This window comes from Melozone crissalis, unplaced genomic scaffold (genome assembly GCF_028551555.1).
Source record: "Melozone crissalis strain CALT ecotype California unplaced genomic scaffold, PUWL_Pcris_2 ptg000063l_1, whole genome shotgun sequence".
NCBI lineage: Eukaryota > Metazoa > Chordata > Aves > Passeriformes > Passerellidae > Melozone > Melozone crissalis.
In genome coordinates, this window is record NW_026535841.1 from 5,660,890 (window position 1) to 5,681,116 (window position 20,227).

The 20,227-nt window shown below is 61.1% G+C and overlaps 5 protein-coding genes across 6 annotated transcripts in view; 4 read left to right on the top strand and 1 right to left on the bottom strand.

Annotated features, from left to right (window-relative positions):
• The first annotated feature begins 193 nt into the window (after window positions 1-193).
• VSIG10 (V-set and immunoglobulin domain containing 10) lies at window positions 194-6,549 on the top strand. Its single transcript, XM_054288922.1, has 8 exons — window positions 194-290; window positions 503-787; window positions 3,492-3,773; window positions 4,535-4,828; window positions 4,909-5,019; window positions 5,636-5,648; window positions 5,761-5,921; window positions 6,019-6,549. Exons 1-8 carry the CDS (start codon window positions 206-208, stop codon window positions 6,084-6,086), a joined length of 1,299 nt encoding a protein of 432 aa, XP_054144897.1. The 5' UTR covers window positions 194-205; the 3' UTR covers window positions 6,087-6,549.
• A 606-nt stretch (window positions 6,550-7,155) lies between these two features.
• Window positions 7,156-9,489, top strand: CFAP73 (cilia and flagella associated protein 73). Its single transcript, XM_054289049.1, has 7 exons — window positions 7,156-7,214; window positions 7,572-7,800; window positions 7,929-8,033; window positions 8,099-8,299; window positions 8,384-8,605; window positions 8,862-9,020; window positions 9,117-9,489. The coding sequence occupies exons 1-7, from the start codon at window positions 7,156-7,158 to the stop codon at window positions 9,210-9,212; spliced, it is 1,071 nt and encodes a 356-aa protein (XP_054145024.1). The 3' UTR covers window positions 9,213-9,489.
• Window positions 9,490-9,648: 159 nt separating this feature from the next.
• Window positions 9,649-15,049, bottom strand: DDX54 (DEAD-box helicase 54). The gene is made up of 20 exons (XM_054288739.1): window positions 14,993-15,049; window positions 14,325-14,466; window positions 14,168-14,238; window positions 13,900-14,085; window positions 13,763-13,812; window positions 13,613-13,654; window positions 13,285-13,380; window positions 13,071-13,192; window positions 12,857-12,918; window positions 12,604-12,735; window positions 12,171-12,381; window positions 11,790-11,924; window positions 11,351-11,572; window positions 11,188-11,261; window positions 10,904-11,101; window positions 10,600-10,745; window positions 10,414-10,527; window positions 10,223-10,327; window positions 9,954-10,057; window positions 9,649-9,874 (listed from the first exon to the last, which is right to left on the bottom strand). The coding sequence occupies exons 1-20, from the start codon at window positions 15,029-15,031 to the stop codon at window positions 9,651-9,653; spliced, it is 2,475 nt and encodes an 824-aa protein (XP_054144714.1). The 5' UTR covers window positions 15,032-15,049; the 3' UTR covers window positions 9,649-9,650.
• A 65-nt stretch (window positions 15,050-15,114) lies between these two features.
• On the top strand, window positions 15,115-15,693 carry RITA1 (RBPJ interacting and tubulin associated 1; the record flags this gene model as incomplete). The annotated part of the gene is made up of 2 exons (XM_054289050.1): window positions 15,115-15,350; window positions 15,474-15,693. Coding segments are annotated over exons 1-2 (456 nt in total), but the record flags the coding sequence as incomplete, so codon positions are not given.
• A 4,184-nt stretch (window positions 15,694-19,877) lies between these two features.
• TPCN1 (two pore segment channel 1) overlaps window positions 19,878-20,227 on the top strand; it is a 228,889-nt gene continuing 228,539 nt past the window's right edge. For both annotated transcript variants that reach the window (XR_008483854.1, XM_054289011.1), the window contains exon 1: window positions 19,878-20,127. Coding sequence is in view for 1 of the 2 variants with exons in the window: in XM_054289011.1 (XP_054144986.1) it covers window positions 20,016-20,127 (112 nt within the window). In the remaining variant the exon portion in view is untranslated. The remainder of the gene's footprint in view (window positions 20,128-20,227) is intronic.

Here is a 20,227-nt window from a genome sequence, read left to right on the forward strand (position 1 = left end):
GGGGGTCTCAAGATGGCGGCCGCCCGAAGCGGCGGCTGTGAGGCGGCGGGACCCGCTGCATGGACGAACCCCATCACAGGCCCCTCACGGGCCTGGCGGGCGGGTCCCCCCGACCGGGCACGCCCGCCCGCCCTTCCCAGGCCTGTCCCCGGGGCGGTGGCCGGGCAGCACCGCCTCCGCGGGGCTCCGGCAGCGGCGCACAGCCATGCAGCGCCTCGGCGGGATGCCGCCGGCGCGGCTCGTCCTCGCCCTTTGCTTCTGGAGGCTGGTGCCGCGCCGGGAGGCCGCAGGTAGCGCGGGCTGAGGGGAGGGGAGCAGGGAGCTGTGCCCCTTTTCCTGATCCTGCTGTGTGCTGGGTGCTTTTAGTCACCTCAGAGGTCCCTCAGCAGTCCCATAACAAGCACCCCAGAGGGCTGACCCTGATCAGATATCCAGGTCTTTGCTGCAGAAGGCGGCTTTGCCCATTCCTTCCATCCCTGACGCCGTCCCTTCTCTCTTGCAGGAACAGATGAAGTGGTTTTTGGGCAGGTGGGAGGAAACATCCTCCTCTTGTGCCGCAACGTGTCCAAGGAAGCCACTGAGGTGGTCTGGTTCCAAGGCGATCCGCAGTCCTTCCCGCCTCTCTTCTCCTCGAGGGTCTCCTTCCCCCCCGATGTCCGCTTCTCCCTGGTGGACAACAGCTCCCTGAGCATCTCCGAGCTGCGTGTGCAGGACGAGGGCAACTACACCTGCAGGGAAGTGCTGAACAAGACGGACCACGAGCACAGGGTGCAGCTCCTGGTGGCCAGTAAGTTATCCCCGAGCTGGGCTTCCTCCCCTCGGCCTTCCACGTCCCCAAATTCATCTGGCACTGGCGGAAAACTAATATTTAGAAAGTGCAGACGGCTTTACGGTGCAGAATCTTTCTCATATCTGCTCACAAGCACCAAAATGTGTGTCCAAATGTTCTGTCACAGATCTAGCATGTGGAGGGGAAATGGCAGCTCTGAAGTCCTCGCTGTGTTTCTTCTTCATTGCTGGTGATAAATGAGTTTTTGGGCACATCTTCCATTCTCTGTAGCTATTCCATGGGGACCTTTTGCCTCTGAGTCTGGCTGACTTGAGTCTCCATAAACCTTGGGGTAGGAGCTGCTGCTTGCTGTCTGCTTTCCCTTGTTGGGATAGATGTGCTGTGCCATTTGTCAGTGCCATCCTTTTAGTGGCAGAACTCTTCCCAGCTGAGAAGTTGATGTAAGCATGAAATTCCTCAGGTTTATGTGGGAGCAGTGTCCTGGGAGCGTACCTGTTATCAGCACAGGCCAGTTCTATCAGCCCCTCTGTGCCTTCTGGTGCTCTGTCCCTTTTCCATGTCTATTTCATCCATTCATTCCCTTAGAAACGTTCAGAGCACAGGTGGAAGTCAGACTGGAAAGCACTCCAATTAATCCTTCCTGCTTCTGCCAGGGAACCATTTTTTGCCCTGATGCCTCATGTATTCCATGGGAACAATCCCCTCCAGATCTGGTGCTGCTCTTAGTGCCCTCAGGACTGAGAAGAGGGAAAACGTGCTGCTTTTTGGTGCTCTGTACTCCCTTGGCCCTTTCCTTTCTTGCTGCTCTTTCCATGTGTGAGACCTGTTTGCCTTCAGGGTGTTCCTTCCTTCTGCCTGTGTGTAAACACTGCACCTGTTCTGTACAGATTAACCTCTTGAAAGTTTACAGGAATAAAGATTCTCTTCCTGCAGCAAGGAATGTGCAGATGGGGGTGTGGAAAGGTTGAACCCCAGGCTGCTTCAGGGAATAGATATGTAGGCACTGGGATGAGAAGCCCCAAATCTGGAGCACTGGGGCAGAACAATTGGGAGCAAAACATATTCATGGGGTGCTAAGTGTTGGTGATTCACTCTGAAGTTCATTAATTAGTCTGAAATTAATTGTATCACTAATGTCTGAGTACAACAAAGATGATGTGGGCATAGCCTTTGATAGGTGAGGAGAAGATTTCTGGAGATGCTTTAGCTCAGCAGGAGAATCAGTAAAAGTTAGAAGTTTAACCTCTGACCTGTAGCAGGGCCCCGTTTTTTTACAACCCCTGTTGGTGGAACATCTTATCCTGGCCTGGAGCAAATTTTGGACTTGGCACTGCTGTGGAAGAGCCTCCCAGGACATGTAGAGGTTTTGTGTGGGAATAACCAGCTGACAGCCCATCCCATGGGTGGTACCAAAATGTTCTCTTTTTGTTGGAAAGTGCACTTTGACAACCCCACAAGCAGTAAACATTCTAGTGACAGGACAAAGGTGCAGCCCTGCCTTGGGCTGTGGTTCTGTGTTTGTTTTGGATGGGAAGCACCTGTGAAGGAGACGTGCAGTTCCACACCTCCAGGGATTCCTTGGCGCATCTGTGTGTGTGGGTTTTTGCCAGAACTGTTGGCTCTCCTGGGGGTCAAACCACAACAGCTCCTTTTTGCTGCTGTTGTATGAGGTTGGGAGGGTGGAGATTTTTATTTGGTTTGTTAATGTTGTGGGAGCAGATTTCTTTAGACAGAGTTGTGCTGGGAGAGCCTGGGAGTTCAGGATGTAAAGCTGATGGCTTCAGGTGATTGTTCCTGAGCTCAGCACAGAAAGTGCAGCTCTGGCTGGACATCCTGGAGGGGCTGTGTCCACCTGGACACCCTGGAGGGGCTGTGCCCCATTGATGTGGGGCAGTTCCTGCAGGTTCAGGCTGACAGGGTGCCCTGCTAACCACAGCCAGGGTTTGGGGTCAGTTTGATCCTCCCCAGAGGTGGGACACAGGGAGTGTTGCAGAGAACTTTCTTGCCAGAGCTGGGTGGTTTCAAAGATCACCTGAGGTGTGTGTACAGCTCCTGCAGAGACCAGCCCCAGGAAGGTGTGTTCTTGCAGCTCACATGAGGGTTTGCCATGATCTTTTTTTAATTAATTCAAGTAGTTTCAAAGTCCTCTGAATAAATGTTCCCCAGAATAAGCCTCAGACATCCATCTGACACCTCTGGTGTGTGGGGCTTGTTTTGCTTGGATCTCTTGGTGGGGTCTTGTTCAGCTCTGCATTGGGCACAGTGTGTTAATCCTGCCTGGATCAGAGTCCAGAATCCCTGTGGCTGTTAAATCAGCACGTGTGTGTGTGGATCTGTGTGTGCAAGGAGCAGCTGGGAGAGAGCCAGAAGTGTGCCTTGCTCTCAAGTGATGACTCAGTGGTAGCTGTGCCATGAGCACCAGGGCAGTGGGATTCCATTCTCCTGCTGTGTTTATCTCATTTCCATTGGATCAAGCTGTGGCAATAATTTTTTCCCTCCCTCAAGGCTTGGCTGTGGGGACTGTCACAGCCCCTCTTGGTCCCTGCTGGCTGTCACTTACAGCTGTGCACACCTGGGGCTGTGGGATGCAGGTCAGGGAGCAAGTCTGGCAGGGAAACAGGAAGGATTTTTCAATAAGGATGATGACAAATGAATTCCAGCCCTGCAAGTGTTTCTGACCACGTGCTGTCCTTGCTGATAGATCCACCACAGGCATCCCCAAAGTGCTGGGCTGAGAGCTCCTCGTCAGGGCAGATGCTGCAGCTGTTCTGCAGCTGGCCTGGAGGGTACCCCCACCCCACCCTGCACTGGAGAGAAGAGGGGCAGGACTTGGAGAACTCCAGCTGGGTCATCAGCTCCACCAGCTCCTCAGACACCCACGTGGAGACCCTCAACAGCTCCCACCTCGCCCACAGGAAAGTCTTCACGTGTGTGGGCAGCCACGTGGTGAAGCAGGAGCAGCCTGCCTGCACTGTGGAGATAAGTGAGTGCTTTTGCTGCCTCATTAACTGTAATGAAGCTGGTGAACAGGGGCAGGTGGGTACCCTGGGCATTCCCTGCTCTCCAGAGGACTGAGGAAATGAAGGCAGGAGGTGGCATGGCAGGGCACAAGTGCAGCAGGAGGCACAGGTGTCCATCATGGCAGAGCTGTAGCTGAGCTGTGTTTTGTGCCCATCTTCAGGGGCCAACAAATTTCACCCCAGCAGTGTTTTCACCTGTGGAAAGCTCCCACACACTTGTGTGACAGTGAGAGGTGGTTTGGGGGCTGTGGGCAGGGATGAGCCATCAGGAGACCTTAAGATGAGGTTTGGCAAGGGTGGGTTTAAGGGTTGTATGTGCCCTTCATGCATCTGAGTGGCTGATGAAAATCTGGGCTGTATTTATCCTCCAAGGGTCGTCAAGGCTTCTCAAGAGCTCTGCTGCTCCCAAGGGAAATAATCCCTGGGCTGCTCTTCTCCTCTCTGCCACCTACCTGCTGGCTACCCCCTCAGACCATTTTTCCCTGGGGATGTGCAGACAGGTGTCAGAAGGGACTGAGCACATGAAAGCTGCTCAGGTCACCCCTTGGGAGGCTCCTGAGTGAGCCAAATGCCAAACCCATAGTGCTCAACTCCCAGACTCCTGCCTGCCTCCCTTCTGTTAATGATTATTAATCAGCCAGAGGCTTGATTGCTCGTTATGTTAATTGCCTCCATCCCCTCCTTGACTCCTGTTTTTGTTTCCTTTTGCCCCGGGGCTGTTCAGAACTCCCTTCCCTGGAGTCTGAGCCCCCTCAGACCTGCTTTGTGGGTGACAACGTGACCCTGACGTGCCGGGTGACCGAGAGCACGCCGGCAGCTCGGCTCAGCTGGCTCAGGGACATCTCCCAGCCCCAGCAGGAGATCCAGCCTGGGGGGAGGTTCCGCATTGCCCAGGAGGGCAACGTGTCCAGGCTCACCATCCAGAACTGCTCCCAGGCCACCGATGGGGGCTGCTACGTCTGCAAGGCCCAGAACCCCGTGGGGCTCAGGGAGCTCTTTGTGTGCCTCACGGTGAAACGTGAGTGGGGCTGTGCCAGGAGGGCCTGGGGGTGCTGCACGCCTGGGAATTCCTCATCCACCTGTGTCCCCTCTCTGCAGAGCCGGTGAACATCGTTGGGGTCGTGGGTGCTGTGGTGGTGCTGTCCCTCCTGACTGTTCTCACCGTCACTGGGGTTGTGTTGTACTACAATCCCCTCCTGTGCCTCAGAGGTAGGGGTTGGTTCCTCCTTCCTGGGGCTCTGTCCCTGACCCGCTTGTCCCTCCCTGCGTGCTGGAGTCAGTCAGGGTTGCCTGTGCCACGTCTGTGCCTCTGCACGGGGATTGCCAGTGACCATCTGGGGAAAGCACAGGGTTGGCAGGGGTTGTCCAGTCAATAAAACCAGTGGCACTCCTAGTGCTGTGGTAATCATGTATCTTCTGAACAGAGAGAGATATAATTCTCTCCCAGGATTTTCCTGGGAAGCTGTGAGAAAGCTCAGAGAAAACAATTCTTATCTTAATCTCTGCAGTGGTTGTGCACGTGTGGAATGTGTTATGGGGATTGTTTGCCAAAGAGTGATTCCTTAATTGGACTTTGGTGATAGTGTTTTAATTCATTGATCAATTCATTGATCCACGTGTGTATATCAGACTGTTTGGCAAGGGTGATGGGTTTATATATAATATACTATAATATAGTATATTATAGCATAGTGTGATAACAATAAAGCATTGATCAGCCTTCTGCAATCACAGAGTCAATGCTCATGATTCCCCATTCAGGAGCACACTGCTACCATACAGAGGGACAGTTTCTAATGTTGTCTCTCTTTTCTCTCCCGTTCAGGTGCTGCATTCAGGTGAGTTGACATTCCTCAGCCCAGCCCCTCATGGCATCACTGCTCAGCCTTCCTGTAGGGTTGGGAACAGGCTCTCCTCAGCTTTTCATCCAGCTTGCTCTGCTCTTCCCAGGAATGCAGACTCAGGGGATGTCCTAGTGCTGGTGGACTCTGAAGATGATGAGGAGGGGAACAGGTCTGAGGAGGCCCTGAGCAGCTGCACCGAGCACGAGGCCATGGCACTGGTGGGAGGGAGCAGGGCCCAGGCTGCTCACCTGAGCCACCTCACAGAAGGTGAGGAGCCCCTGCTCCCTGCTGAGCAGCTGCCAGGGAGGCAGGAATTCTTGCTGGCTGTTGTAGCTGAGATGCTGCTGCTCTGTGCCCTGTGTAGGTGATGATGATGAGCTCCACAGTGGGGTCTCTGCACAGGAAGGGAGAGAAGAGACACGAGGCTCATAGCTCCTATCCCTCCTTGAGGAAGCACACGGAGCTCCAGCTGGAATCCAGCATCAAGCAGGCCCTCACTGTGTGTGGCTGAGCACAGGCTGTCAGTGTCCTGTCCCAGGACACTTCAGGCACCTCTCTCTCCACCTGCCACTTCCACAGTTTCACTCCATCCTTCTCCAGCCTTGTTTCTCCATTTCTTCTGTCTTCCATTTCCCTCTTTGTCTTGGGTGTTCCTAAAACAAGGTGGCACCCAGCACAGGTAGAGCATGGGAACACTCCCTCACTTCAGTGCCTGTGACAGACTCGAATTCCCATATGGGATTCTGGCTCAGTCCCCATGAGCAGCTCTGGGATGGACAAAGGCACCACGGGGCCACAGCGGTCCTGGGGCAAGGGAAGAAACGAGGGCTGTGTGGGCAGGACATGGCTGACACTGACTCTGGGGAGGCTGAATTGTTTGTATTATAAATATTTTTTCCCTCTTCCTTCTGCAGTGTTGCTCTGTGTCCAAGTCAGGAGTTAATCTCTTCCTTGTGTGGGTGCAGGGTAATGGGGACATGAGCACACATATGGGGGGACAAAGGGGACCTGATGGCCTGTGCAGAAGGGGCACTCCTGGAACATGCATAGAGAGGCAGGGGCTGTGCTGGGGTGAAGTCAGAGGGTCTGAGCCATCCCTAGGGTGTCAGAACAGTGGGAGCTGGAGCTGGCCGAGGGGGACAGGGAGGACTGGGGACTGTGCTTGGGATCTGGCTGTGCACAGTGGTCTCTGGAGGGCCATGGAGCCTGAACAGAGGGTTCTGAGGGGCTGGAGTGGGGTCTGAGGGCTGGAGGGAACAGAGTGTGGGTGGAAGGATGGGATGGTTTGAGAGTGGGAGCCCCCCTGCAAGCAGCCCTGGTGCATTCCCTGTGCCCCGCACCGCGCCCTCGCAGCCGCGCTCGGAGCCGAGCCAGGAAAATCCCCGGGAGCTGCGGGAGCCTCTGGCTGCCCCTGGCAACTCTGTTGTGCTGCCAGCACCTCCTCGGCTGTCCCGGTCCCAGCTCCTCCGCAGGCCCCGGGCGAGGAGGAGGCACCGCCGAGATGGAGCCGGAGCTGGAGGAGCGGCTGCGAGAGGCGTTGCGGGACAGGCTGCGGCTGCTGTGAGTGACACCCCTGTGCCCTCCCGTGGCAGGTGACCCAAGGGCTGGCGCCAGGCCAGCGTGTCCTGTGTGCCCCGTGATCTCGGTTTGTGTTCCCATCTCCGGGTGGCACTGCCAGGATGGCTGGCAGGGAGGAGAGGGCGCTGCAGCCATGGGCTGGGGGCAGGCAGGGGGATTCACGGGTTCTCACAAGAAAGCTGAGGTTGTGGTGTGACCTATCCTTCCCTGGGGAACAAATTGAGCAAAGATGGAACCAGCTCCATCTCGCTGGTGCTGGGGGGCTCCAAGCAGGGGAGGCTGAAGTGGGGGGTGGGCAAGAGCATGAATGCAGGCAGGGCTCAGCCTGTGTGGCTCCTGACCCCCGGGTGAGCGGGCCAGGCACAGCGGCGGCCCCGGCAGCCCTGCCCGAGGCACGGTGGCAGATTCCCTGGCCAGGCTCTCCCTCCGCAGCCCGGCCGAGCTGCAGGCAGCCCGTGGCAGGACGGGGACAGCGCGGGGCCCCGCCACGCTCCCTCCGTCCACCCGTGTGCTGCTGAAGAGGCGGGAGGTGGCGGAGGCGGAGCGGGAGCTGCAGAACCAGCGGCAGGTGAGGGCGGCCCCAGTCCCCGGGCGCTGCAGGTGTGCCTGGGGACAAGGGGCTGGCAGGGGTGTCCCCAGCTCCCCTCGGGTGCCCACAAGCCTGGGCGATGCTCCAGGCCCCCTGCCATCCCGCAGGAGTTCCAGCAGCGAATGCAGCGCCTGGCGCAGCGCCGGCAGCAGCTGGCCCGGAGGCGAGAGCAGCACCGCGACGCCGTGCTCAGATTCGAGTCCTTCCTCAAGGTGCCGGGCCGGGGCCGGGGCAGGGCCGGCCGGAGGGTCCCCGCTGACCCCGTGTCCCCGTGCAGGCGGTGGCGGCCCGGCGGGAGCGGGAGCTGCGGCGGGCAGACGAGGAGCGGGCGCGGGCGGCGGCGGAGCGAGCGGAGAGCGCCCGGCTGCGGCGGGAGCTGGAGCGGCTGCGGCGGCACCGGGAGCGCCTGGCCCGGCGCCTGCGGAGCCTCCGGCCCTTCGGGGACTACCTGCGGGACGTGCTGGCCGCGATGGGACAGGTGAGCGCCTGCCGTGCCACCCTGCATGTCCCCAACGCCTCGGAGGGGTCATCCCTGCGGCCTCAGCCCTCTCCCACTGCCCAGTTCCAGGACGTGCCGGCCATGCTGGTGCATTTGGGGGTGCTGGCGGAGGTGCGGGCAGCCCTGGCACGGGAGGCAGAAGCCGGGCAGGAGCAGCTGGCCCAGGGCAGGGCACAGCTCCAGCGGTACCGTCAGGAGAGCAGCACCCAGCTCCTGGGCACCAGGAACGAGCTGGCACGGCTCCACACGCGCCTGGAGGCTGCCCGGCGGGATGTGCTCCAGTGGGTAAGGGGGATGTGGGGTGCCCAGGGACCCCCAGGGAGAGGGTCAGCACTACAGACCCCAGGTGTACTGCACAAGGAGATGCCCAGTGTGGTGGAGGTGCCAAGGTGTGTGGGCTGCACCCTTTTGGGCTGAGCTGAGGATCCCCACTTGCCCAAAAAGCAGCAGAGATACACAGCCAGGACTCCTGGGTCACTCAGGCCTGGCCTGGGGGGCACAGGACACAGGGCAGTGACCAGGGGCTCACTCTGTCCCCCAGGAGTCCTGCTGGACCCACATCCAGAGCACAGCCACCCAGAAGACCCTGCTGCTGGGGCAGATCAAGCTGGCTGTGCTGAACCTCTTCCAGCAAACCACGGCACAGCTCAGGATCCCCACGGACAGAGCCCAGGAGGACACGAAGGCCCAGTTAGACATGGTCAGCACAACCCCCTCCGTGGGGCAGTGGGGCTGGGGACACACAGGGGCACTTACATCCCTGGATGGCTGTGGCATCAGGCTCTCATCTCCACAGGTGCTGCACTGCATGAAGGCTCTGTCTGACATCTGTGCCACTGGCACACACCCACAGCACCACAGGAGTGTCAGGCTGCTTCAGGGCCACAAATAGCCCCTGGGGACTATCTGCCTGCTCCTGGGGCCAGGGAGAGGCTGCCAGGGCCAGCACGGAGCCACAGGACCCCTGTGCACGGAGGCAATTCCTGCAAGTCTGGAAACTCCATGTGAAGAGGCAACATGGACAGTAGTGGCACAGTCACACTGGGGTGGCACCACACCCAGGCAGGGCCAGGGCACTCCTGAGGTTCCCTCCTGCACAGAGCACCCCAGGCAGGACAACGAGGAGGAGGGAGCTGCTGAAGGTGCTTCACATCAAAATACATCTGGCTGTGCAGCCACAGCACCTGCTTCTTCTTGTGTCTCTAGGGAAAGAATCACCCCAAGCGGGCACAATGCCTGGAGCAAGGACGGACAGAAGCTGGGATGCAAAACCAACCAATATTTACTGTCCCCTGCCCAGCTCCCAGTCCAGGTGCAGAGGACGTGTGTCCTACATCCTCTTCCTGAGCTTGCCCTTTTTGGCAGGGCCGGCGCGGCGGCCGAAGGCCATGAGCCGCAGCTCCTGCACGCGCTGCCGCCCGCGCGCCCGCAGCCGCTTCAGGCCCCCGCTCTGCAGGAAGCGCTGCTTGGCCGCCTTCTTGCGCTGCTTCAGGATCTGCTGCTTGTTCCTCAGCTCCGAGCGCACCCTGCCCTGCGCCGGGCACTGCGTGGGGCCTGCAGAGGGACAGGGCTGTGCTCAGAGCCAGGCTGAGGGGAACAGGGCAGGGCTCTGCTGCTTGCTTCGGGTACTCACCCTGCCCACGCCTGTGCTTCCCTCTGAACTGCTCCCTGCTGCGTGGCCCTTCCTCATCCTCATCCCGCTCGTCAACCTTGTACTTCTGCTTCCACTTCTCATAGCTGGGACGGGCGCGTTAAGGGAACATGTGGGGACTCCTCGCTTGACCCCACTGTGCTCCCTCCCCTGGCTGCTGCCCTGGCAGGGGATGGAGCCCTGACACACAGGTCCAGCCCTGCTCCCGCAGTGCCCAGCCCAGGCAGGCAGCAGTGCCCATGGCAGGATACAGGTTGTTCTTGTAGGAGCTGCTGATGTAGCGCCCGCTCTCCGTCCGCACCTTCTTCTTGTCCTCCTGGCCCGTCTGCCCCACAAACCGCTTCTTCTTGCGGTCCCTGCGAGAGACAGAGGGGTGGTGGGACCGAGCAGTGCCACCCCCAGCCCTGATTCCCCCTCCAGCCCATGGGCAAAGCCCACTCACCACTTGAGCAGCTGCTTGTTCTTGTTGAGGTTGTGGTTCTCGTCGCCCATGAGATCCAGCACGGCTCCGGCCGCCTGCTGCTCGAAGGCGCTGCCCTCGCCGCCCACGCTCAGCCTGCCAAGGGGGGTGATGAGAGCAGCCCCACACAGGCTGGGGGGGACAGCAGCAGGAGCCCCCCAGACTTACCCCCGCTCACTCTCGAAGTCCTTGGGCCGGTATGGGATGTAGAAGTCCTCAGCCTGCTGTGCCGGCTGCTGCGGCTTTTTCCTGGGACCATCTTCTCCTCCTCGGCCCCGTTTTCGCTTCTGGCCCCCCACATTGGAGAACACGTCCTGGATGGGGACAGTGGAGGGTTAAGGAGCCATGTCCCCCCAACATGCCCACAAGTCTCTGCACCAGCCTCCAAACCCCAGCACAATCTGGGCCCTGGTGCTGCTAGCACCAGGCCAAGGCAGCTCTGCAGCAGTTCCTGCATCCATGACCCAATTACCTGGAGGTCTTCCTGCTCTCCTTCCCCATCCTGGGGCTCGGGAGGGGCCGGGCACATCCCCTGCCCTTTAAGTGCTGCTGCCCGCTTCTCCTGCTGCCCACGCTGGAACTTCTCAATCAGGGCATGGTCGTGGCGCCGCTTCGATCGCATCACGGTGCTGGCCGGTGTCCGGGACGTGGCATTGATCTCAAAGATGGTCTGTGCCCAGGGCAGGAGCATGATTCCCAGTGAGCCACATGGGCATCCCATCCCATCCCATCCCATCCCATCCCATCCCAACTCACCGCCTTGGACTTGTAGCTCTTAATGCTATCCACCAACTTCAGCCTCTGCAGCTCGGTGTCCTCGAAGCGAGCTCCTGGGGCAGTCAGGCAGGGACAGAGGCACAGATCAGTTTCAGGGGGAGAGCAATGGGGTCCCCTCCCTCAGCGTCCCCCCAGCACTCACTGAAGAGGGGGTGCATGCCCAGCTGGGACACATCCAGGTCCTTGGCCCTCTTGATGGACTCGGGCGAGGGGCCGGGCCGGGAGCGCAGGTACTGCTTGTGGGCGTTGTCAGCGACGCGGCGGAGGCTGCGCAGCTCCAGAGAGCTCTCGTGGTCCGTCAGCAGCAGGCATTCCTCATCATCCACCAGGCTCTGGGGCACACGGCCCAGGACATCGCCAGCATCTGCAGCCCAGGGCACAGCGTGTCACCTCCCCAGCACCCAGCCTGCATTTCTCAGAGCAGAGCTGACAGCTCCAGGGAGCTCGGCACTGTTCAATCAGCATCCCCCACACTCATGGTGTATTCACAGCCCCCAATACCCCATTTTCACCACCACAAGACCACAAACTCCAGCACTGGCCAAGGAGAACACCCCAGTGGCCACACAGCCACCCCTCACCTGCAGGCATCTCCTGGGCTCCGGCGAGGACGAGCGGGCGCCCCAGGAAGAGGTGGAGGTCGAACACGTAGGGCATCTCATCAGGAGCCACCAGCGAGTAGGCAGTGCCACTGCGGCCAGCTCGGGCCACGCGACCTGGCACGGGCAAGACGAGAATGGGAAACCATGCCCAGCCTGGCCCCACCCAGGCAAGGGATCCCTGGTGTCCCTGGCAATCTACACATGTGACATTTACCATGGGGGCATGGCTGGGAAGGGGCAACTCTACAGGGAAGGTACCAGTCCTGCTCCCAAGAACCCTCACAGTCCAGCTGGGACATCACTGCTTTGTCCCCAGTCTGTCCCTCAATGCCACAACACAGTGAGGGCACTGGCACCCACCGACACGATGCAGGAACAGCTTGCCCTTGGCAGGGAAGCTGAAGTTGATGACATTGTCCAGCATGGGGATGTCCAGCCCCCGGGCAGCCACGTCGGTGACCAGCAGCACTGGGCACTTGCCCTGGGAGAACTTGGCAATGTTGATCTTGCGGGCAGTCTGGTCCAGAGAGCTGTAGATGTGGGTGCAGCGGATGCCCTGTGCTGTCAGCAGCTGGAAAAGGGGAAATAAATTGGATGGATGTGCCCTCAGCAGAGAGACAGGCCCAGAGACTCCAGAGTGGCCACTTGGACCTCCAAATCCTGATGTGCTCCCTCCTCTCTCTGAGGGGTGAACGGATGCAGCACCTCCATGATCACATATTCTGGGATTTTTCCTTTAACCCAATGAAAGTTCACTGCAGACCCCACACGGGCACCCCCAAATGTCACTCACCTCCCTCAGATACTCTGTGTGGTGCTTGGTGGCCACAAAGACGACCGTCTGGTCCTGGGGTTTCACCACGCTGCGGAGCAGGTGGAGCAGCACGGCCGGTTTGTCGTCCCCGCGCACGTGGAAGAACACCAGCTGCAGCACGAGGGCAGCGCTCAGCCCCGTGCCACCACTGCCACCCTCGTCCCCTCCTCAGGAACAGGGGGATTGCAGGGGGTAGGGGGCACAAAGCCTCTCTTGAACTCCCCCATCTCACCTTGAGCTGCTCACTCAGCTTGGACTCCACGTCCAGGCGGATCAGCATGGGCTCAGTGAGGCCTGTGGTGACACACAGGACATGGGTCACTCAGGGGTGTCCTGCTAGGGACACCCGCTTGGCCAGCATTAATCCAGCCTGGTTCTCCCAGTGCTGGGCTCAGTCTGGCTGTGCCATGTCCCTGTCCCCAGTGCCACCTGCCCCAGGTCCTCACCAGCCCGGGCAAACTCGACGAGCAGCTTGGGCAGCGTGGCGGAGAACAGCACGGTCTGGTGGCAGTCGGGGAGCCGGGCAATGATCTCCTGCAGCTGCTCAGCAAAGCCCATCTCAAAGAGCCTGCAGGGAGGGGATATGGGACATGGCAGGTCCCTTCCTGCGCCTCTCACCTGTGTGGGGACACTGCCAGCCCTGGGGACAGCCCTGCTGACCTGTCGGCCTCGTCGAACACCACGTACTCCACGGTGTGCAGCTTCAGCTTCATCTCCACTGCCACGTGCACCAGGCGCCCAGGGGTGGCTATGATTCTGTGGGGACAGAGAGGGTGACAGGACCAGGCCTGGAGAGGCAGTGTCCCCACACTATCCTGGGAGCAGGTCCCAAATCCAACCCAAAGATGACACAACAGAGAACTAGTTGTCCCACAGGAAGTTGCTCCAAGGGAACAGCAGGAATGCCCATCAGGCACACCAGTGATGTCTCCAGATGGCTGGTGGCCATTTCCCCACTGGGTCCCCTCCCTGTGCCCCAATCACTCACATGTCAGGGTTCTCATGCAGGGCAGCAAACTGGTCCTCCATCCTGTGAGAGAGGGGAGAGGCTGGGGTGGCACTGGGCAGCTCAGCCCCTCACCAGGTTTTGGGGAGGCTCGGGGAAGCAGGGATTGGAGGGGACATGGGGACAGCTTACTTGTCTCCTCCCAGGATCAGAGCTGTCTTCAAGCCAGTGAACTTGCCCAGCTGCAGGGTGAGCAATAAACATATTGGTGGGATGCAGAACCAAACCCATTGTCCCCATTGTTCCCAATCACCCCGTGTCCCCTGTACCTCCTTGGTGAACTTGAGGGTCTGCAGGGCCAGCTCCCGGGTGGGTGAGAGGATGAGGGCGCGTGGCCCGGCCTGGCTGGGCGCCTTCAGCCGCTCGAACATGGGGATGAGGAAACAGGCTGTCTTCCCACTGCCCGTGCGGGCCATGGCCACCACATCCCGGCCACGCAGGATGGCAGGGATGGTCTGTGGGACACCACCGTCACCGTCACTGTCACTGCCCCACTGCCACCCCCTGGGGCAGGGACCCACCGCTCCCCAGGCTCACCTTCCTCTGGATGGGTGTGGGCACCTTGTAGCCCTTCTTCATGATGCCCTTGAAGACAGGGTAGCTGAGGCCTGGGGGAACAGGGACAAGTGAGGGGGCATGGGCAGGAGGGGACAGTCCCTGTCCCAGTGACAGCTGTCCCCTGCCTCACACTCACCCATGGACTGGAAGCCCCCGGATTTCTTCTTCTTCTGGTTCTGGGCCCGCACCATGGCCTGAGTGTCCAGCTCAGCGTCAGCGTCGGCGCCATCGTCCTCCTCGGCAGCCGTAGGGAAGGCGGGCAGTGGGGTCGCAGGGGCCTGGGGAGAGTGGGGGACATGGCTGTGGTCAAGGGTCAGGTCACTGCAGCTCTGCACTGCTGGTGTGGCAGGGAGGGCCACCAGTGCTGGTGACTGGGGGTACTGGGGACAGTGGCACTGGGGACTCGGGTACTGGGGACTCGGGTACTGGGGACACTGGCACTGGGACACGGGTATTGGGACGCTGGCACTGGGACACGGGTACTGGGGACACTGGCTCTGGGACAGTGGTACTGGAACACGGGCACTGGCGACTCAGATACTGGGACACGGCTACTCAGGACACCGGCATTGGGACACTGGTCGTGGGGACATTGGTCGTGGGGACACGCATACCAGGAATACGGGCACAGGAGACATTGGCACTAAGGACACCGGTACTGTGGACACCGGCACATGGACACCGGGGCCGCAGTACCGGGCGCAGGGACACGCCTCGCTCGGGCCGGGCCCGCCCCGTTCCCACCCCGCTCCCGTTCCGTTCCCGTCCCCGTCCCGTCCATTCCCGCCTGTTCCCGCCCGGTACCGGCGCCTGGCGGGGCTGGCGGCGGGCTCTCGGCGCCATGTCGGTCCCGGCGGCGGATCCACGTGTCGGGGCGGGGGCGGAAGGGGCCGGGCCCGGTCGGAGCCCGCCCCGGGGCTGCGGCCATGCGGGCGGCGGGTCCGGCCCCGGCCCCGGTCCCGGCCGGTGGTGGCTCGGCTGCCGCCGCCGCCCGCCCTCCGCGGGGTCCCCGGGGCCGCCGCCGGGTGCGGCCGTCCTTCGTGGACGAGTCGCTGTTCGGCCGGCCCGCGGGGGCCCGCCCGCCGCCGCCCGCCTTCCCGCCGCCCTGGGCGGCTCCGGCGGCTCCCTCAGCGCGCGGCTCCCGGCCCGGCAGCCAGTGCAGGTGAGCCGCGCCGCGGGGCGCTCCCTGCGCTGCCCCGTGTCGGTGCCCTGCGGAGCCCCTCGAGTCCCCCTCTGCCTTCCCCGCTGTAACCAGCCCGTGTTTCTCCGTTTGTCGCCCTGCAAGGTCCCGAAGCCACGCTCCGTCCTTCTGTGACGAGTCTCTGTTCGGTGCCAAGCCGCCGGGCGCTGCCTGGGCAGCTCCGCGGATGAGGAAGGAGGATGTAGCCAAGCTCCACTCGCTGCTCTGGAGCCCCCCGCCCGCCCCGCAGAGCCAGCCCGGCCTGTCCCCACACAGCCGGGGCGCTCCCCTGCGGGCCGTCCATCCCCCGGCCTCAGCGCCCCCGGCCACGTCCGAGCCCGGCCCCCGGGAGAAGCTGTGCGCCTGCAGACATCCCGGGAGCGAGGCTTGCCCCAAGGGCTGGGCTGCTCCTGGCAGAGCACGCTCTCAGTCTGTCAGCCGGCTGAGCACCCCCCCGAACAGGATTCGCCTTTCTTCCAGCCTCGGCACAGAAAGGTGGAGGAACCAGAGCGCTCCAACAACCCCTGCAGCCCCCCAGGGCCCGCTGGTGAGGGCTCGGTCCAACAGCGTGTCCGGATCTCCGGTGCCCAGGAATGCCAAGGCAGCAGGTGGCTGCACAGCCAGACCCCCCTGGAAGTGATGCCAAGTGTCCCTCTGGATGTACACACAGCCTTAATCCACCTGAGGCCTCCCTAAGGCCAAGCCCTTGAGGACCCTGGGCTTTTCCATGTCTGGAAACGAAGGATGGGGCTGCTCCGTGCTGGAAGCCAAGCCAGGAGCCAGAGGTGACCACAGTGCTGGGAGCAGTGACCTCCTGGGTCAAGGCACAGCCCATGGCACCAGAGCAGGAGAGCCTTGGTGGGAGCAGCACCCCGTGATGTGCAGGGGTGTCAGAGGAGGTTCCTGCTGTCTGGGAAATCCAGGTGGGAGGTTGGAGCAGCAGGGGACAGGAATGTTCCCAGTGCAATGCAGGGCCTGTCCAGGCACAGGCACAGGGACATTGTGGGGACAGGCAGGGGCTGTGCAGCTCCCAGGACAGGGGGTGCTGCTGGGGTGGGGTCCCAGGTGAGTCTGGCTGGGGCAGTTGGGGTCTGAGGGCCCTGACAGGGACCTTTGCTGAGAGGAGTCCTGCTCCATCCCACCTGTGCTCGTGCCTGCAGGAATGCAGGGCGTCCCTAGTCTGGCCTGCTTAAGGCAGGTCCAGGCAGGTGGTGGAAACCCCTAGGAATAGAGGCTGCACAGCCTCTCTGGCCTCCTTGCCCCTGCTCCACTGTCCTCAGGGTGGAAATTCTCCCTTTATCCAGTCACAGCATTTCTAGTTTGATTTTTTGTCTGTTCCTGAGCACAAACCTTGGCCCAGCCCTCACGGCCACCTCCTCTTTGCAGGTGTTGAGAGGCTGTTGAGGCCCTCCCAAAAGTTCCCTTCTCCCGGAAATGAGCTCCATTCCCTCTGCCTCCATGCACAGGACGTGCCTTGGTGTCTCCCTGCTGTCCTTGCTTTGTGCCACCAACACCTTATGGACTCCTCTGACGAAGCAGGATGAGCACAGAGGTGAGGAAAGCATGGCCCTGGTCCCAGGCTGGATGGGATTTGTGACACACAAGGACCTGCCCAGGGATTTTGGCAGCTCATGGTGATGAGGAGGTGCTGAGTAGATCCATAACTGTGTGCCTGAGGGTTGTGAGGTGCTCACAGCAGTGCCATGGTGTCACCAAGTGCTCTGAGACAAATCTGGGATCTGTGGGATGCTGCTGAGGGACCTGGGCACTTCCAAAGCTCCTCCACATCTTTGCTGAGGTGGGAAAAGCAGCTCTGTGTGGATGGAGGTGGATAAAGGACCTGGGGTGGGTGAGTGGGGTTTGCAGTCACTGCTCCCTGGGCAGGGAGGCTGCACTGAGGAGCTGCTGGGGTTAATGGGAGTTTGGTAGCTCCCATGCCGAGGGAAACACTCACATTCACCCAAGCACACACCAAACCAGGTTAAGAGCATCATTCTGTCCCAGAAATGATTTTATTGCACCTTGAGTAGCAGCAGGATTGGGCCTTGACCCACTCCAGCAGGTGGAGCTGGAGCCAGGCAGGAGCCTGCACTGCGGGGAATTCCTGCTCATTTCTGGGCCTGATAGGAAGCAAGAATAACCTGATATTATTAAAACCTGAGAAGGTGAGTGAGGATCCTTGTGATTCTCTCCAAGCTCTCAGATCTCTCTCTATGCTTCCCACTGAGGCAATCCAGCAGCTCTTCTCCACCTGGGGTAAAATTGGAGGGACAGGAAACAACTGTGGCCTTCTCAGAGGAGGGGCTGGCAGTACCGGTGTCCATCCCAGCCTGGTCAGCTGTGTTTGGGATGTGGGCACAGTGAGAAGTGTGCAGGCTATGAAGGCTGCAGGACTCACTGGGCTGGGAGAGAGCCCAGATGTGGTTTGGACACTAGATGGAGACAAGAGGGTTGAGGATTGACACAGGAGCAGGAATGCTGTTCAGCAGCAGGTGGGAGATGCAGCAATGCGAGTCCTCAGCAAACTGGGGGAACTGCCCTGGAGTCCAAGCAGCAGAGAACTGAACCAGTGTGATCTGGTTCCTTCCTTGAAAGAGAAAGCCTCTTAAAATAGAGAGATTTAGTCTGAAAATCAAGTAAGCAGTGGCCACTTTACCCCCACTGCTGTGCTCAGGATCCAAGGAATCAGTGGGGGAAACTAGAGCCCATCTCATCAGCCGCGCTTTTCTGTCCCACGCTGGCCCAGGTTGTCACCAAGGCCTTCCAGGAGGTCAGAACTGGCATTTCCTTGCTATTTATACATGAGAACAATATTGTTTAAGTATAAATGTGTTGTTTGCATTTTGTTCCATGATTTTTACTCACATTGGTGCTTTTCTGTTGCCTTGTCCTCTCGTTCTGTCAGAGCTGTGCAGCCCAGCAGGAGACCAAAAGCTGCTCTGTTACTGCTGGAGCTGGTGCACATGTGGAATAAAAACCACATTAAATCTGCATGAAATGAGGTGGGGGAAGTGTTCATTTGTTTCTTCCATGCAGATCTAGCCTGTCACTGGTGCTCAGCTCAGGCCAGAGTTGTTGATACAGGGGCCAAACCCAGCTGGGGATCCTCCCTGCTGCTGCTCTCGTTTTTCTGCCTGCTCAGCACTGACACAAATCTCACTCTCTATCTCTGACCCCACCCTGCCTTGTTGCTTATTGGGATTTGAAGCTGTATTGCTGCAGGGCTGTGTTCCACTGACACCAGCAGAGCACTGGGCTGGAGCGGGACCCTCCAAAAGCAGCAGAGCTGACCCTGGCAGGGTTCGTGTCCTGCAGGACACCTGTGGAGAGCCAGCGCTGCTGGATGCCCCTCACGGCACCCACTGTGCCAGGGCCCGGCTGGGCTGCACTCGGGCCCGATCCATTCCTACCGCCCGCGGGGCCTGAGCACAGCGAGGGCCCGGCTCCGTTCTTCCCGTCTCCGTGCGGCCCAGGGAGAAGGGGCTGTCCCGGCCTGGGAGCACCGCGGGGAGAAGCGGCTGTCCCAGGCCCGCTGCCCTCGGTCCCCGAGCCGCTCCCGCCCGCGTTCCGCTGTTGCCCGGTGACCGCTCCTCTCCTCCCTGACCTTGGGGCGGGGCCTCAGCGCAGCCAATGGCAGTCCCCGCTTCACTCCCCCAGAGCCCACCCCCGCCACCTCAGATCAATCAGCACCCGCGTCTGTCTTGAAGGACAGCGCTTCTATCCAATAGCGAGGCGAATTGTGTGAGGCGGGGAGTGGAGGCGGGGTTAGCGCGGATCCTCCGGCAGGGGGTGGGGGCAGGCTCGGTGTGCGGATTGGCGGGAGCCATGAGGTCCTGCCTCTTTGGGCGGGGCCCGCGCTGTAGCAGCCAATGGGAGGCGAGGGGCGGGGCGCGGAAGAGTCGCGTCGCTGCGGGCGCCGGTTCGGAGGGGCCGGGCCGGACCGGGCCGGGGGGTGCGGGGGTCCCGGGCCGGGCGGTCCCGGGGGGTTTGGAGGGTCCGGAGAGTCCCGAGGCCGCGGGCACGGGGATAGGTGAGGAGCGGGTTCACCCAGGGCTGGGAGGAGGGCGCGGGGAGGGCGCCGGGCCGGGCCTCCCCATCGCGGTGACAGCGGCGTGCCGGTGTCCCTCTGGCCGGACAGGGACAGCGGCTGTGAGCTGTCCCCGTGGCGCCGTCCTGGGCCTGCCTCATCTTCCTTTTCCATCACCTTTTAGAGCGATCCGTGACCTTGTGGCATCGCGCAGTTCGCAAAAGCGCTCCGGGAACTTGATGTGCGCGGACTGCGGGCGGCCCGGGGCGCTGCGGGGCACGGACGGAGCCATGTGTGCCCGGGACTCCTAGCGCCATGCCGGCCCTGCTCCCGGAGCCGCGGCACCTGCAGCTCGCCCAGGAGCGCTTCGTGCTGCGTGCCCCGGCCGGGAGGGAAAGCCCCGCCGTGTGAGCTGAGCCCGCACGGACCCACTGAGCCCGCACTGCCCCGCCGAGCCCTCACGGCCCCACCGATCCCGCTGTCCGGAGATGGGTGCGCACAGCGCGGTGTCCCGGTGCCCCGCAGGCCGCCCCCGGCTCGGGCCGGCCCGGCAGAGCTGCTGACAGCCGCGCCGCCCCAGAGAGCTGCGGAGAGCCCCGGGCCGCCGGCGGAGCGACGGCATGGCGGTGAGCATGGACGATGATGTGCCGCTCATCCTCACGCTGGACGACAGCGGGAGCAGCGCCTCAGCCCCTCTGGATGAGCCGGACCGCGAGGAGCTGCCCAACGAAAGTAAGAGCGCTTTGGCGCTGCCCGCACGGGGTTCGTCGCGGTGGGGTGGCCGCTGCTCCCGTGGGACCGGCAGAGCTGGGCTCGGTGTCGGGGCTGCCCG